General features: G+C 41.5%; 1 protein-coding gene and 1 long non-coding RNA gene across 11 annotated transcripts in view; one reads left to right on the forward strand and one right to left on the reverse strand.

The window, feature by feature from the left end:
- LOC143764268 (uncharacterized) overlaps positions 1–8,966 on the reverse strand; it is a 483,255-nt gene extending 474,289 nt beyond the window's left edge. Inside the window, exon 1 of the long non-coding RNA XR_013213139.1 lies at positions 7,828–8,966. This is a non-coding gene — a long non-coding RNA (uncharacterized LOC143764268). The remainder of the gene's footprint in view (positions 1–7,827) is intronic.
- The window catches only part of SLC24A2 (solute carrier family 24 member 2), a 675,272-nt gene that overhangs the window by 432,697 nt on the left and 224,566 nt on the right, over positions 1–18,009 (forward strand). For 7 of the 10 annotated variants that reach the window (XM_077249620.1, XM_077249614.1, XM_077249629.1 and 4 more), the window contains 2 exons: positions 2,282–2,314; positions 4,901–5,009. In XM_077249620.1, the coding sequence (XP_077105735.1) occupies positions 2,282–2,314; positions 4,901–5,009 (142 nt within the window). The remainder of the gene's footprint in view (positions 1–2,281; positions 2,315–4,900; positions 5,010–18,009) is intronic. The other 3 variants (XM_077249660.1, XM_077249669.1, XM_077249645.1) reach the window with 1 other exon arrangement.

Consider the following 18,009-nt stretch of genomic DNA (forward strand, 5'->3'; position numbering starts at 1 on the left):
CTATATCTGTGTTTCCTCCTCATCCTGCCCATTGCCCAGCCACTGCTAGATGAGTCTGCTGGTACATTGACCCAGACCACTACATTCCCCTTGCACTCTACACAGCCAGAATCTGACCCTGCTGAAAGTAAGGTTCCCCTTCCCGCATGCTATACCACCTTACACAGGGACAAAGAGGAAGGTGCAGATGAAAGTGCAGGTTCCTTCATCAGGTGGGGGGGCATACTCGTTGGCGACGTCACTGGCACAGGGCCCCTCAGAGTACGCAAAAGTGTCGCTGCCGGTGGGAGGCGCCCCCGCCGTGCAAACACACCGCTGTACTTTGAGGGGCCCTGTGCCAGTGCCAATGCCAACGAGTGGGCCCCCCCCTGCTTGCTCAGGATCACAGCCCTTGCAAACTTGACATACTTACCTCTCACTGCTCCACCGCCGTGACGTAGTCCACGTTTCCTGGGCCCACTAAAAACTTGAACCAGCCCTACCCCCCACAACTTTAGCCAAATGACCCCCAATTTCCAATGCCTATCTATTATTATAAAGTAAATTAAGATTGACAAGCTTCAGTAACAAGAATGGATGTTTTGGCCATTAAAATGGGCACTGTAGGTGTTTTCCTGGCCTCCAGTCACTGCCGACTATGCTTCCCCATTGACTTGCATTAGGTTTCATGTTTCGGTCGATCCCCGACTTTTCACGATAATCGGCCGACTTCACTCGACTCGACTTTTGACAAAGTCGGGTTTCACAAAACCCGACTCGACCCCAAAAAAGTAAAAGTCGCTCAACCCTACTTATGACCATGTGATATATACATTTTTCTTTTTTAATAAATATGCAAAAATTTCTACATTTCTGTTTTTTTTCAGTCAAGATGGGGTGCAGAGTGTACATTAATGAGAAAAAAATGAACTTTTTTGAATTTACCAAATGCCTGCAATAAAAAATGAGTGAAAAATGTAAAGGGGTCTGAATATTTTCCGTACCACTGTATGTTTTAATTGTAATTGTGTGCCAATAAAGTTTTTTTTCTACATTATCTATTGAATTTTAGTGTGCATATCATACAGTAGTGCTTTCTACTTCTGGTCCATGTATCCTATTTTTTGACTACTGGATATAGCACCTAACAAAATATGTCATACTATTGTAGTGCAGCCTACACCTAAAATTGGGCTTTTACTTTCTTTTTACCAAAATAGTGTCAACTAAGTACCCTATATTATTTACATGTACTATTACTATTTATTATTATTTATTATTATAGCGTAATTTATTCCATGGCACTTTACAGTACATGTGAGGAGGAGTGTATATAATAAAAAACAAGTACAATAATCTTAATCAATCAATACAAGTCACGACTGATACAGAAGGAGAGAGGATCCTGCCCGCGAGGGCTCACAACCTACAATATTAATTTACTTACTGCAGATTATTTGTTTATTTTGTTTTTATCCTATGATCTGATTGTCAATTAAGGCAACATATTTTTAAAAAAATTCTGAAATGTCTTCGTGACTGGGCCAAAATTGTGACTACTGGCAGTCTGTGTTTTGAGATCTTCACCAATAACATGAATGAAAGGACATTCTGCCAAGCTCCACACCTCTTTGTCTCCGGTTGATTTTCCATGAGAGCTTACAATGTACTCTCTTTGGCCTTTAGTCAGAGGATGGCTGAGCGTAAACCGGGTATAAATGACATGTCAGAAGCTGAGATATTAAATAGATTTTTCATTTTGGGGGACCATTTTTTAAATAAATGATTTGGGGCTAAAAATCATTTTTGCTATTTGATTTTGTTCAAAATGTTGCATTATTTTTATAAACTCCTCGTTTCCCTGCACTGTTAACTTTGATGCGGTCTGAAGTTACAAACTCTCCATCAGAATTAGCTCACCACCAGATTCTCTGCTAACTCATTCTGCAGCTAGGAATAGACAACGTAAGACAGAGGCTATAACAAGTTAACGGTTCAAATCTATTTTATAGAACTTAATTGCAAAAATTATTTTTAGCCCCAAATAAATGTTTTTAAATACCGTAAATAAAAATGTTCCCAAAGTGGACAGCCTGTTTAGTGTAATTCTATAGTTGCCAAATTAGCAGGTGGTTAGTGTAAATATTAAATGGGGGTTATCAATAATGCTGCTAAAATATGGAGCATCTTATGTAATTGAGTAGGTTATGTAAGCAATTAGTCATGCCTCAAAATGTGCAGAAATGCTGTTCTACAAATGTTTAATATTAATAAACAAAGCATACTTTTTCTTTTCATGCAGACTTTGTCTGAGACTATCGCAACTCCTAATAAGGTTAGTATCTAAAATTACAGATTATATTGTGCCCTGAGGATAAAATAATCCCTTTTATATCCTTGCTGCTAATAAACATGTATCCTGAACATAAATCCACATGCACTTTCATAAACAAGACGTAAAAAAATCTGAAGGATTTAAGGTTGGTACAGCACAGCCCACATTTGAATGAATGGTAGTGGATCTGCAGCATCCAGAAGTGGCCACTACACAGTTGGTGGAGCTGTGCTGTTCAGCTCTATAACTGCTAAGATTCTGCTGCCAACAGCACTGAGAGAGGCTGATTGATTGGGCTGCCAATGTTGGAACCCCACAATTTGATGACCTATATTTATGGCTACATAATCAATATAAAAGTAGAGGCACAACCATTTGAAGGGGTTACCTACAGTTCTTAAGTGGGACAATTGCAAAGAGCTTGTAAAAACAAGTAACCTTGCAATTTACCTCTTATTAAAAATCCTCTCTATTTTCAAGGATTTTTAGTTTTATTGTGTATTGATTGTTTCCTAGTCTTTTGGCCACCATGCAGTTTCAGAGTGGCTGGCGACCTTGCCAAGGAAAGCTCTAAGCTTTAGATCATGCTCATGTCACTCTGAAGCTGGACGGTCTTTGGATGGTACCCATGCACTTCTTCCAGCTTTGACTTTGCTCTCTACAAGGTAGAGTTCTCAGTTCAAACTAGTGTTGCGATCATACCGCTGTTCTGAACTGTCAGTCTTTCCACCCCCAGCAACCTGAAAGCCTTGTGGCAGAAGAGTGATGTGCTTCTGATGATTGAAGCTGCGAACTCTTCTTTAATTTTGCAGTAATAAAATTCTATATGGTGTTATAAGCAACAGATTCAATAAACATTTGGTGAACAACTCAAGGTTTTCCTTTTAAAAATGGATGAATATACCGAATTACTCCTAAAACTAAATTGAACATTTTTACATTATGCAAATTCCTAAATTTATTTTGCTATACTTGTCCTAGAAAGTCACATGCAAGCATTATATCAAAATACTTTTCCGAAGTGTGTACAAAAGTGGTGGCAAACTACTCTTTATTTACAGGATTACCAAAATGTGCAACAATGTTAGGGTAAATATTTACACTGGACCACTATTAGGCAATACCATTCCCAATTAATCGACAAACAAACCAAACACTTGTTCATTGTGTGGAATTATTTTTAAGCAAGCCCAAAAATCATCCTTCTCGGCAGCACATCATGTTGTATGATGTTCTGTTTGCTGTTTAAAATAATGATACTCTATGCAAACAGAATAATCGTACCAACAATCAATTATTCTGTGTGCATGGCGCGTCCAATCACTCTATTAAACAACCACCAATTGGCATGCTTTTAGCTAATCGTCCACAATCATTTATTGTAAACTAGATGGTGGCCCGATTCTAACGCATCGGGTATTCTAGAATATGTATGTATGTATATAGCAGCCACATAGTATATAGAACAGGCCACGTAGTATATAGGAGCCATGTAGTATATAGCAGACAAATAGTACGTGGCCTGTGCTATATACTATGTGGCTGCTATATACATACATACATACATATTGTAGAATAGGCAATGCGTTAATACAGGCCACGCAATATATAATAGTGGCCACGCATTATATAACACAGCCCACGTACTATATAACACAGCCCACGTACTATATAACACAGCCCACGCAGCATATAGCAGCCACGCAGTACAAAACAAAGCCCACATAGTTTCTAACACTGGCCATGTAGTATATAGCGGCCACGCAGTATATAACGCAACCCAAGTAGTATATAGCAGTGTGGGCACCATATCCCTGTTTAAAAAAATAATTAAAATAAAAAATAGTTATATACTCACCCGTCGGGATCCAGCGAAGCTCTCGTGATGCGTGCGCGGCTGCCGCCATCTTCTGTTCCCAGGATGCATTGCGAAATTACCCACATGACATAGAGGTCTCGCGAGACCGCTAAGTCTTCTGGGTAATTTCGCAATGCATCTCTGGGAACAGAAGATGGCGGCAACCGCGTGTGGCTCGGCGGACTACGGAGGGTGAGAATAGCAGGTTTTTGTTTTTTTATTATTATTTTTAACATTACATTTTTTTACTATTGATGCTGCATAAGCAGCATCAATAGTAAAAAGTTGGGGACACACAGGGTTAATAGCAGCGATAACGGAGTGCATTACCCGCGGCATAACGCGGTCTGTTTCCGCTGGCATTAACCCTGTGTTAGCGGTGACCGGAGGGGAGTATGCAGGCGCCAGGCACTGACTGCAGGGGAGTAGGGAGGGACTAATCGGACTGTGGCCGTCGCTGATTGGTCGCGGCAGCCATGAGAGGCAGCTGGTGAGACCAATCAGCGACGCGGGATTTCCGTTACGGAAGTTGAGGACAGAAAGACAGAAGTACCCCTTAGACAATTATATATATATAGATGAACCATATGATATGAAATTGATGAATTGTTGATGGAAGTAAAAATGCAAATAGAAACCTAGAGTACAATTCAGAAATTATACATCTTTTGGTGCTACTGACTGACAAAGTATTCCTATTGGCTATGTTTTCTTTATTGTTTTCACAGACAAGACCAAGATTACAGCGTGGTGGCAGCTCAGCCTCTCTACATAATAGTCTCATGAGGAACAGCATATTCCAGCTAATGATTCACACACTTGATCCTCTTTCTGAAGGTAAATCAGATTTATATATTTTCGATCAGATGTTTGGCTTTTACCATTAATTTAAAGAGACTCTATCAGAAGAGAATGACTGTTCAAACCAAGTGCAGGCACTCGGTGCATCATGGCGTGGCCACTGGCCAAACATTTAAAGAGTAACCGTCACTTTAATGGTTATTTAATAAATCAATAGTACATTTGTAAATAAGCAACTTCGTAATATTTTGGAAAAATGTGCTTCTTTCTCTGCCAAAATTGATCTTTCATTATCAAAATTCTCAATTCTGAGATAAAATCTGTATTCAGTGAAGACTTTCCCATTACTGAGATAGGAGATGGCGGCTACTGTGGATATACTTCTATGTAAATAGGAGGGGAAAAATGAGGGAGGCATCTCAAGCTCCTCCCCTTCCTATCTGCATATAATTGTGTCCGTAGCAGCTGCCATCTCCTATCTCGGTAATAGGAAAGTCTTCAACGAATACAGATTTTATCTTAGAAATGAGAATTTTTATAGTAACTGATCAATTCTAGCAGAGAATGAAGCAAATTCCACTGATAAGATATATTACATTATTGCTTTTTGTTTACGTATACTTTAGATTTATGAAATAAAAGTTAAAATGACTGTTACGCTTGAAGTGCACTTTCTAACCTGCTTGTTTTCCATCTTTCTCCGCTCTTTTCTCACTCTATCAGCCAGAGCTGTTAATCAAAGAAAGGGGGAAAACAAGCACGTGGGAAGGTGTACTTACAGTGGGGGAAATAAGTATTTGATCCCTTGCTAATTTTGTAAATTTGCCGACTGACAAAAACATGAACAGTCTCTAATTTTAAGGGTAGGTTAATTTTAACATTGAGAGACAGAATATCAAAAGTAAAATCCAGAAAATAACATTGTATATTTTATATAAATTTATTTGCATTTTTCAGTGAGAAATAAGTATTTGATCCCCTACCAACCATTAAGTGTTCTGGCTCCTACAGACCAGTTAGACATTCCTAATCAACTCATTACCTGCATTAAAGACAGCTGTCTTACATAGTCACTTTTATAAAAGACTCCTGTCGACAAACTCAATTAATCAGTCAGACTCTAACCTCTACAACATGTGCAAGGCCAAAGAGCTTAAAAAGGATGTCAGGGACGATCATCGACCTGGACAAAGCTGGAATGGGCTACAAACGATAATTAAGACGCTGGGTGAGAAGGAAAAACAACTGTTGGTGCAATAGTCAGAAAATGGACGAAATACAAAATGACTGTCAATCGACATCGATCTGGGGCACCTCCTGGGGTATACTTGATGATCAACAGGAAAATGAGAGATCAGCCTAAAACTACACGGGGGGAACTTGTTAATGATCTCAAGGCAGCTGCGACCACAGTCACCAAGAAAACCATTGGTAACATATTACCATAATATAATTATTATTATAATAATAATATTATTATTAAAATTCAGCAGTGCCCGCAAGGTCCCCCTGCTCAAGGAGTCACATGTGCAGGCCCATCTGATCTGAAGTGTATCAATGAACACCTGGATGATTCTGTGAGTTATTAGGAGAATGTGCTGTGGTCAGTTGAGACAAAAATTGAGGTATTTGGCATTTACTCATCTCGCCGTGTTTGTTGGAAGAGAAATGCTGCCTATGACCGAAAGAACACCATAACGACTGTCAAGCATGGAGGTGGAAACATTGTGTTTTGGGGGTGTTTCTCTGCTAAGGGCATAGGACTACTTCACCACATCAATGGGAGAATGGATTGAGCCATGTTCCATAAAATCCTGAGTGACAACCTCCCTCCCTCCACCAGGACATTAAAAATGGGTCGTGGTTGGGTCTTCCAGCAAAACAATGACCCAAAACATATAGGCAAGGCAACAGCAGTGGCTCAAAAAGAAGCACATTAATAGAAAACTTATGGAGGGAGTTGAAACTCTGAGTTGCCAAGTGACAGCCTCAAAATCTTAATGATTTAGAGATGATCTTCAAAGAGGAGTGGACCAAAATTCCTCCTGACATGTGCGCAAACCTCATCATCAACTACAAAAAAAGTCTGACTGCTGTGCTTGTATTAAGTCTTGTTTGCCAGAGGGATCAAATACTTATTTGTCACTGCAAAATGCAAATAAATTTATATAATGTATGCAATGTGATTTTCTGGATTTTATTTTTTATATTATATATCTCGATGTTAAAATTAACCTACCCTTAAAATTATAGACTGTTCATGTCTTTGTCAGTGGGCAAACTTACAAAATCAGCAAGGGATCAAATACTTATTTCCCTCACTGTACATGTTTGGCCACACTGTGAATCACCCAGAGCCTGTACTTGGTTTGAACAGTCATTCTGTGCTGACCGAGTCCCTTTAACTGCAGAATAGGCATTGTTGCACAAACTATTGTTCATCGACCTCATATTTACATATGAATTTTACAGGTTTGATTACTGCAAAGTTTTTCAGTAGATAATTATGAAAGGTCTTATATTTGCTCCCTTTTTTGTATCCACTTATGGTTTTTACTAAAAATACATCAAGAGCTGCAATTTGCAAATCCAGTCTAAATTTGTTGAACTATGTCAGAAGAATTTTTGGTCCTTATATTTATATATAGTGCCTTAAAAAAGTATTCATACCCTGGGATCTTTACCACATTTTTTTATGTTACAATCACAAACTTAAATGTATTTTATTTGGATTTTATGTGATATACCAACACAAAGTAGCAAGTATTTGTGCAGTATAAAGGAAATGTTGTATGTTTTTTAACCCCTTCCCGACCTTGGACGTATCCGTATGTAGAAATTGCTAGGTACTTACCGCCCTTGGAAATATGTTTACCTCCAGGTGATTTTGTGCGAACAGGGACTGTGCGCACTCGATTGCCGCCTGGGTTCAGCTGATTGAGACAGCTGACACCTGACACTCAGTGCCAGGATCAGTGCCTGCACCGCCTCATCACTTTAAACTAAATGCTGCAATTTCTGTGATCGTAGCATTTAGTGAGCAGGCTGAGGGAAGAAAGCCCCTCCGCCCTTGGATTGGCGCCCCCGATCGTTGCCATGGTGATCCGATGTCGTCATGACGACATCCGGGTCACCAGGCACTAACAAGATAGTTAGATAATGCGCAGTGTATAATTTAACTAACTTACGTCTGCTGGGCTGACAGGCTATAAAGCATTGCAATGCGACTGCATTGCAATGCTTTATAACAGCGATCAGACTACAGAAAGTGAAAGTCCCATAGTGGGCCTAAGTAAAAAAGCGAAAAAAACAAACAATAAAATGTTCTAAAAATATAAAAAAACAAACAAAATAAAAATGAAAAAAAAAAAAAATATATACACTATATATATTGTACCCCTAAATAAATATTTTTATAAAATTAAAAGTACATATATTTGGTATCGCCATGTCCGGAACGACCAGACCTATAAAACTGTCCCACCAGTTAACCCCTTCAGTGAACACCCTAAAAAAAGATTAAAAATAAGAGGCAAAAATGATGCTTTATCATCATACTGCCGAACACAAAAGTGGAATAAAACACAATCAAAAAGATGAATGTAAATAAAAATGGTATAGCTGAAAACATCATTTTGTCCTGCAAAAAAACAAGCTGCCATACAGCTCAATCAGCAGAAAAATAAAAGTTATACATCTTAGAATAAAGCAGTGCAAACATTTTTATTTTTTCTATAAAGTAGTTTTTATTGTTTAAAAGCGCCAAAGCCTAAATTTTTTTTTATAAAAGTGGTATTGCCGTAATCGTATTGGCCCGAAGAATTAAGCTGCCTTATTAAGTTTACCATAAATGGAATGGCATAACCCCCCCAAAAAAAAAACAAAAAAAACACAATTGCTGGTGTTTGTTCATTATACCTCCCAAAAATTGTTATAGAATGCAATAAAAAAATTTCATGTGCCCGAAAATGGTACAAATAAAAACGTCAACTTGTCCCGCAAAAAACAAGCCATCACATAACTCTATCGGCAGAAATATGGAAAAATGTTTTTGCAAAAAAATGCATCTTTTAGTGTGTGACAGCAGCCAAGCATAAAAATAACAATATAAATCTGGTATCGCTGTAATCGCACCGAACCAAAGAATAAAGTCGTCTAATCACTTATACCACATGAGAAACAAATTCTTTACCTGCTGTTGATTTGTTCATTCTGCCTCTGAAAGATCTTAAAAGGCTCAGCTCACATTTATCCTGCGCTCTACACTGATCGCTTACACGGGGTTTCTCTGTAAATCTCTGAAATATGTGATTCAAACGGAACCCCTGATGGAAGAGTCCCTATAATGAAGCAGATGGAACTTTGGACACTGTCTGGACTGTTATTCGTCAGTGTCCGTATTTTTAGGCATGCATAAAAGTGCCATCAGCCACAGTTTTGTACACTTCCAAAAAGAATGGCAACTCTAAACAGAGATTAAATGAAGTCCAGAGTAACTCTGCTGCCTCATTATAGTGAATTGCTCCCTCAGGGGTTTCATCTGAATCATGTCACCGGAGGTTTAGATGGAAACTCCAAAGTAAGTGCTCAAGGTAGAGCACCGGATAAATGCGATCCCAAAAGTTATGTAAAATGTTCCCAATAAAAGCTTCAAATCAACCCACAAAAAAGCAAGTCCCCTCTCAGGTCCATCTACTGTGTAAGGTTGCACTTACTAAGTGTATTGGGGGACACTCGCTTGGCACGGGATTAACGTAGTCAGGCACGATTTTTCCAAACAAAACAGTCCATATAGTTTATTAAAGTGTCATAAACCGGGTTATGCACAGTTCATTATATACATTTCATAGAACATAATAGGCACCAACTGGTGATATTAACTTGCAGCTTTATCTTAGACACTTCTTATACGGCTTTGTCTCACAGACACTAAACATGCTGGACCTCTCACTTCATCCAGTTACCATGGGTGTCCATACGCCGAACAGTTCACCAATGTCCCTAGTCATATAGTGCACATGACATTGAGTCGCGGTCTCTAAACACACTGAACCTCACTTTGTTCAGTTACCGTGGGATACCACAAATTTCATAGACTATCACAAGCACCAACAGTCAATGGTACCTTATGGGAGCTCCTGCTCCACCTGCTGACTCCTCGTCAGTCCTCTCTCCTGGGGAAACTGCCTTACGGGGTTCACCAACTTACCTGGCCAGCACACATCAGTCAGTCCAGAGCCACCAAAGAACGGTAGCTTCCCCAACACAGACCATCCAGAACCATAGTCTTACTGTGTGCTATTCATGACGTCCATCCCACATGGGACTGTCCAACACACTGGCATGTGCTCTTCAGGATTCCTACTCCCAGGAGATCCAACACAGGTTGTGCTCTTCAGGAAGCCTACTCCCAGGTCTTCCCACACAGGTTGCTCAGTGTGCTATTCAGGACGTCCATGCCACATGGGACTGTCCAACACACAGGCAAGTGACCTGTCCGGGTGCTATTCAGGACATCTGTCCAACACCCCAGGCCACCAAGTCCAAAGCCCCACCATGTGTTGTTCAGGAATCCTACTCCCAGGACTTCCAACACAGGCTTCCAGGACCTTACACTTGGACCATTCAGATCCAAACACTGGAACCACACAGGAACATGTGACCCACACCCTGGTCACATTATATACCTTTAACCACTCCCCTGGGTGGGAGTGTGTGGTTGTGTGGCTAGTTTGTCCCGCCCATCTGACATAACTAGCCTAGTAAGTCTCCCTTCATAACTATACAAACTCTTGAGGGACTACAGGTCCCAGAACAACAACATTGCATCAGATTTACCACGCAGACTCCCTCTGCGACACATATCGGCCACTCACAATTCTGCCAGTCACGGTTTCACCACCATTATAACAACAGATATGCCTCCATGCATATCCCAAGGAGCACACACAGCGCCCCCTAGCTGCCACAGGGGCCACTGCCTCACAACTGTCAATAGAAACATAGGGGCTTCCACGTTACTAATAGTACAAAGGCTCTGGAAAAGCAAAACGGTTCCTTGCACCCCAGAAGAAATCCAGTGAATTCTGTGCTCCCAAATCCAAATACCCCTCTCACTTCTGAGCCCCACAGTGTACTGTGAGGCAGTGACAGGATACGCGCAGAAGCGTATTGAGGCCGCAGGAGTGCATTGCAGTCACAGCCATAGCTGTGATTGCACTGCACGATAAAAGTAAGTGTTGGTCTTGGGCACGCTATTTGTCCAAGGCAGATTTAGGAAAATCTGCCATGGTCTTTTATTTTTGAATCGGACTACAGGATGATACTGGTGCGGTCCGTTTCCTCCTGGCTGGGTTTTCCATGTGGCCTACGGTTTGGCTTTGCAAGTGTGCAGAGCAGAAGGCTCTGCCATAACTTCAGCCTGTGTGAAGCAACACAGAGCCAAGTGGAGCCAAAAGGCCTGGCACCCCTCAGCGTACATGGCAGTGCAGTCGCCCATGGCAAACGGTCCCGGTTACAGACTATCTTGTTTTCCCAGCTGCAATCCAGAGGATCCTATATACTTTCTGTTAGTACACTGACCATTAAAAGAGACTTTGTTTTGGAACTTTCCTGGGTCACCCCGCTGCACTACAGTACCTAAACCACATTTAGCATCTACATGTTTGACATTTCTGAAGCGATGAATGCCCACCTAATTTACAGGTGCATGTCTCCAGAAACATGTACTGGTCACTACAATGTACTGGCCACTACAACGGCAGCTTGCAATTTTCAATCAGCAATATCCACTACTGCTTGTTTCTGGAAAACACTCATGGAGTCAAAATCATCAGTACACCTGTAGATAAATTCCCAAAGGGGTATAATTTCCAAAATGGGGTCACTTGAAGGGGAATTCTGCTCTTCTAGCCCTTAAGGTCTCTATATATGGAGTTCGCAAACTATTGTAGGAAAATCTGTATCCCTCCAGAGTCTCGCAATGTGAATAAGCAGTACTGGAAAGCCACATATGGAGTATTTCCGCATTCAGCAGAAATTGTGGGACACATTTTGGTGGCACTTTTACTCATTTCCCAGTGTGAAAATGTAAAATATGGGGCTAAAGCAAAATTTTGGTTGTAAAATATATTATTTTCTTCACACCCCAATGGTATAAAATTCTTTGACCAACCTGTGGTGTCAATATGATCACTGCACCCCTAGATGAATTCAATGAGAGGCGTAGTTTGTAAAATGAGGTCTCTTATGTGGGATTCTGCTGTCCTGGCACTTTAGGGGTTCTGCCAATGTGACATGGCACACTCAAACCAGTCCAACAAAATCAGAACTCCAATATGGCGCTTCTTCCCTTCTGAGCTGTGGACTGTGCCTCAATAGTATTTGTTGACCACATATCAGGTATCGGCGTAATCAGGAGAAATTGCACAACAAATTTTTGGGTCCATTTTCTCCTACGATTCTTGTAAAAATGAAAACATTTGGGACAAAAACAACATTTTTGAGAGAAAGGTATTTTCTCTTCATTTCCGCAGATCAACGTTGTAAAATTCTGTTAATCAACTGTGGGTTCGAGGTGCTCTCGACACACATCTGGATAGATTCCTTGGGAGGTTTAGTTTCCAAAATGGGGTCACTTTTGGGGTTTTTCCACTGTTTAGGCACATTAGGGGCTCTCCAAAGGCAACATGACACTGGCAGACCTTCCATCAAAGTTTGCATTCCAAAATGTCACTCCTTTGTTGAGCTCTGTCGTGCGCTGAAACAGTAGTTTACCCCCACATATGGGGTATCTGCATACTCAGGAGAAATTGTACAACAAATTTTGGGTTCCATTTTCTCCTGTTACCTTGTGAAAATAAAAAAATTGAGGCTAAAATAACATTTTTGTGGGAAAAAAATGTTTTTTTTTTTAATTATCACGGCTCTACATTCTAAACTTCTGTGAAGCACCTGTGGGTTCAAGGTGCTCACCACACAGCTACATACATTTATTGAGGGTTATTTATGGGGGATTTCCATTGTTTAGGCATGTCAGGGGCTCTCCGAACACGATATGACACCTGCAGACCATTCCATCAATCCTTCCTTTCTTGAGCCCTGCTGTAAGCCCAAACAGTAGTTTTCACTACATATGGGGTATCTGCATACTCAGGAAAAATTGCACAACATTTGGGGTCCATTTTTTCCTGTTACTTTGTGAAAATAAAAACTTTTGGACTAAAGCAAAATTTTTTGGGGAAAAATTTTATTTTTTTTTGTTTTCACGGCTCTACATTATAAACGTCTGTGAAGCACTTAGGGTTCAAGGTGCTCAGCACATATCTAGATAAGTTCCCTGAGTGGTCTAGTTTCCAAAGTGGTGTTATTTTGGGGGTTTTCCACTGTTTAGGCACATCAGGGGCTCTCCAAATGGGAAATGGCATCCGCAAATTTTGCATTCAAAAAGTCAAATGGCACTCCTTCCCTTCCAAGCCCTCCCGTGAGCTTAAGCAGTGGTTTACCCCCACATATTGGGTATTGGCATGCTCAGGAGAAATTGTACAACAGATTTTGGGGACAATTTTTTCATGTTACTCTTGTGAAAATAAAAAATGTGGGGTCTAAAATAACATTTTTGTTAAAATAAAAAGCTAAACTTTTCTTTTTTCCCTATATTTTTGTTATATGTAGCAATTTGTTCAATTATTATTATTATTATTATTATCATTAATTCCATGGTGCTATACATGAGAAGGGGTTACATCAAAATACAAATATCACTTACAGTAAACAAACTAACAATGACAGACTGGTACAGAGGAAAGAAGACCCTGCCCTTGCAGGCTTACATTCTACAGAATTATCATGTAGTTATACAGAATTATATGTAATTATCAATTATCTGGTTACTATACATCTAGATAAGTGACCTGAGGGGTCTATTCTCAAAACTGTTGTCACTTGTGGAGGATTTTCACTGTTTAGGCACTCAAAAAGTTAAATGGTTCTCCTTCCCTTCCGAACTCTGGCGTGGACCCAATCAGTGGTTTTCCCCCACATATGGGGTATCGGTATGCTCAGGGAAAATTGCACAACAAAATTTGGCATCTATTTTTTCCTGTTACCCTTGTGAAAATAAAAAAAAATGGGTTTAAAGTAAATTAAATTAAATTGTAAAAGAAAGTTAAATGTTCATTTTTTTCCACATTCCAAAAACTCCCGTGAAGCACCTGAAGGGTGGTTTTGAGCACCTTGAGAGGTGCAGTTTTTAGTATGGTGTCGCTTTTGGGTATTTTCTGTCATATAGACCCCTCAATGTCACTTCAACTGTAATATGATCTTTTAAAAAAAATGGTTTTGTAAATTTTGTTGAAAAAATGAGAAACTGCTGGTCAACTTTTAACCCTTATAACTTCCTAACCAAAAAATTTATAATTAAAAAAGTTTTGCTGATGTAAAGTAGACATGTGGGAAACATTATTTATTAACTATTTTGTGTGACATAACTCTTGATTTAAAGGGAAGGTGCCATCAAAAAAAAATTTTTTACAGCAATTGTAAAAATGTAAAGAATTAATGTTTAAATTTTCTTAAAAAATATTTTCATTTGTTTATAATTTAGTAAAATATGAAAAATAATTTGAAAAGTTTTGGAATTTCCACTTTTAAACACTAGGGGGAGCAGCTGCTGAAATTTCAGAAAAACCTAGTGTACAACTAGCTCACATTACTGCACTGCAGTAATTATGGGCGGAGTCTGTTGACGTGTGTGATGTCACTCCTCTCCTTCCATGTGTTTGCTAAGGGATAAGAGAGGATTCAGGAACACAGTGAGCAGCCATTTTGTCAGTGACTGCAGAGTAAGGCTGCCGTCACACTAGCAGTATTTGGTCAGTATTTTACCTCGGTATGTGTAAGCCAAAACCAGGAGTGAGCAATTAGAGGAAAAGTATAATAGAAACATATGCACCACTTCTGCATTTATCACCCACTCCAGGTTTTGGCTTACAAATACTGAGGTAAAATACTGACCAAATACTGAATGTGTGACGGCAGCCTTGTACTGACAAGTAGACAGTCACCGAGGATGGCAGGCAGCAAGGATTCTGGGAGATATGTGGTGGAGGGAGCAGGGTGACAGCAGCACAGAGTATTTCAGGAGAGCAGTGTGCTGGTCTATGGGGGGCACCCTGTTCAGTGCGCGGAGCAGCCAGGGATTGTACATAGAACGCTGTCTTTTATACACATGGATGGGCCATCTGCTCTACAGAAATCCAGGAAACATTTCTGCAGATTGATGGCCTGTTCTGATCCAGACTCTGCATGCAAAGACCCCAATCCCCTCCTCACATCCTGTCTTCTCCATCCTGTCCTGGCGATGTGTGAAAGTGAGACGACAGGAGCAGTCCGGGGTGACGCTGGGGGAAATGTAGCCATAGAGTAATGATAAAAATGAGACCCCTCTCTTCAGCTGCCTCACCAGCCCTGACTGCACCTAACTGGAGGTCATGCTGCCCCCTCTATTACCCCAGACCCGCGTGCAGGTGCTCAGCCAGAACCACCGTAGAATGGGTCCACTTTCTGAAGATAATACTGCCATAATGTTCTCACATAATACCGCTATATAGATCACACATAATACCGCCATATACATCACACACAATACTATCAAATAGATCACACAATACTGTCATACAGTTCTCACATACCACCATATAGATCACACATAATACCGCCATATAATTCTCACCTAGTACTTCCACATAGATCACACATAATCCCACAATATAGTTCTCATATACCACCGTCATATAGTTTTTACATCATTCCACAACACTGATCAAACATAATATTGCCATATAGATCACATATAATACCGTCACATAGATCACACAATACTTGGCATAATGTGCGATATTATATATATATTATAATATCCCGGCATAATGTGTGGTCTTTATGGGAGCATATGTGATTATATATATATATATATATATATATATATATATATATATATATATCGGCATTATACGTGATCCATATGGTATTGTGCTGCTCTAGGGAGGTGAGAGACGTATGGTGGAAGGAGCAGGGTGACAGGAGCACAGTATTTCAGAAGAGCAGTGTACTGGTCTGTGGGTGGGAGGGTGTGCTCACTCACACGCTCGCAACTGTATACTTATAGCCTTTACTGGCTATTAAAATGGGGGACAGCCCCCCCAAAAAGACGTGGGGCCCCCTATAATTAATAACCATGAAATATTATGCAGACAGCTGCGGGCTTACATTAATAGCCTAGGAAGGGGCCATGGATACTGTCCCCCCCCCCCCCAGGCTAAAAACATCAGCTCTCAGCTGCCTTTTACATGCGCCTTTTCTGGCGCTTTGCCTGGCAATTTCCACTTGCCCTGTAGCGGTAGCAAGTGGGGTTCATATTTGTGGGGTTAATGTCACCTTCATATTGTCCGGTGACATCAAGCCTACAGCTTAGTAATGGAGAGGCGTCTATAAGGCACCCATCCATTACTAATCCTATAGTTGTATTGTAAATAAAGACTCGGCCAGAATAAAGTCCTTTATTAATCTTTTTTAAACCATACCGAACGCATAATCCTCGACTCCCACATCTCCCACAACAAAAATAATAAACCACAATGGGAAAAGACACGCAGGGGGGAGAGTGCATAGGAGAGGATTAGATACTGACTGCTGAGCCGTGTATCTAATCCTGGCCTGTGTGATACCGACAGCTGAGCCATGTATCTAATCCTGTCCTGTGTGATACCAACTGCTGAGCCGTGTATCTAATCCTGTCCTGTGTGATACCGACTGCTGAGCCGTGTATCTAATCCTGTCCTGTGTGATACTGACTGCTGAGGACACAGTACACGGGACAGGATTAGCTACCCAGGACTAGATTAGCTACACAGGACAGAGGTAGCAGTGGTATACAGAGGCAGGCAGGCAGTGGTATACAGAGGCAGGCAGTGGTATACAGAGGCAGGCAGGCAGTGGTATACAGAGGCAGGCAGGCAGGGGTATACAGAGGCAGGCAGGCAGGGGTATACAGAGGCAGGCAGGCAGGGGTATACAGAGGCAGGCAGGCAGTGGTATACAGAGGCAGGCAGGCAGTGATATACAGGCAGGCAGTGGTATACAGAGGCAGGCAGGCAGTGGTATACAGAGGCAGGCAGCAGTGGTATACAGAGGCAGGCAGCAGTGGTATACAGAGGCAGGCAGGCAGTGGTATGCAGAGGCAGGCAGGCAGTGGTATGCAGAGGCAGGCAGTGGTATACAGAGGCAGGCAGTGGTATACAGAGGCAGGCAGTGGTATACAGAGGCAGGCAGGGGTATACAGAGGCAGGCAGGCAGTGGTATACAGAGGCAGGCAGCAGTGGTATACAGAGGCAGGCAGGCAGGGGTATACAGAGGCAGGCAGGCAGTGGTATACAGAGGCAGGCAGGCAGGGGTATACAGAGGCAGGCAGCAGTGGTATACAGAGGCAGGCAGGCAGTGGTATACAGAGGCAGGCAGGCAGTGGTATACAGAGGCAGGCAGGCAGGGGTATACAGAGGCAGGCAGGCAGTGGTATAGAGGCAGGCAGTGGTATACAGAGGCAGGCAGTGGTATACAGAGGCAGGCAGGCAGGGGTATACAGAGGCAGGCAGGCAGTGGTATACAGAGGCAGACAGGCAGGGGTATACAGAGGCAGGCAGGCAGTGGTATACAGAGGCAGGCAGGCAGTGGTATACAGAGGCAGGCAGGCAGTGGTATACAGAGGCAGGCAGGGGTATACAGAGGCAGGCAGGCAGTGGTATACAGAGGCAGGCAGTGGTATACAGAGGCAGGCAGGCAGTGGTATACAGAGGCAGGCAGGCAGGGGTATACAGAGGCAGGCAGGCAGTGGTATACAGAGGCAGGCAGGGGTATACAGAGGCAGGCAGGCAGTGGTATACAGAGGCAGGCAGGCAATGGTATACAGAGGCAGGCAGGCAGTGGTATACAGAGGCAGGCAGGCAGGGGTATACAGAGGCAGGCAGCAGTGGTATACAGA

Source organism: Ranitomeya variabilis, chromosome 1 (assembly GCF_051348905.1).
Source record: "Ranitomeya variabilis isolate aRanVar5 chromosome 1, aRanVar5.hap1, whole genome shotgun sequence".
Taxonomy (NCBI): domain Eukaryota; kingdom Metazoa; phylum Chordata; class Amphibia; order Anura; family Dendrobatidae; genus Ranitomeya; species Ranitomeya variabilis.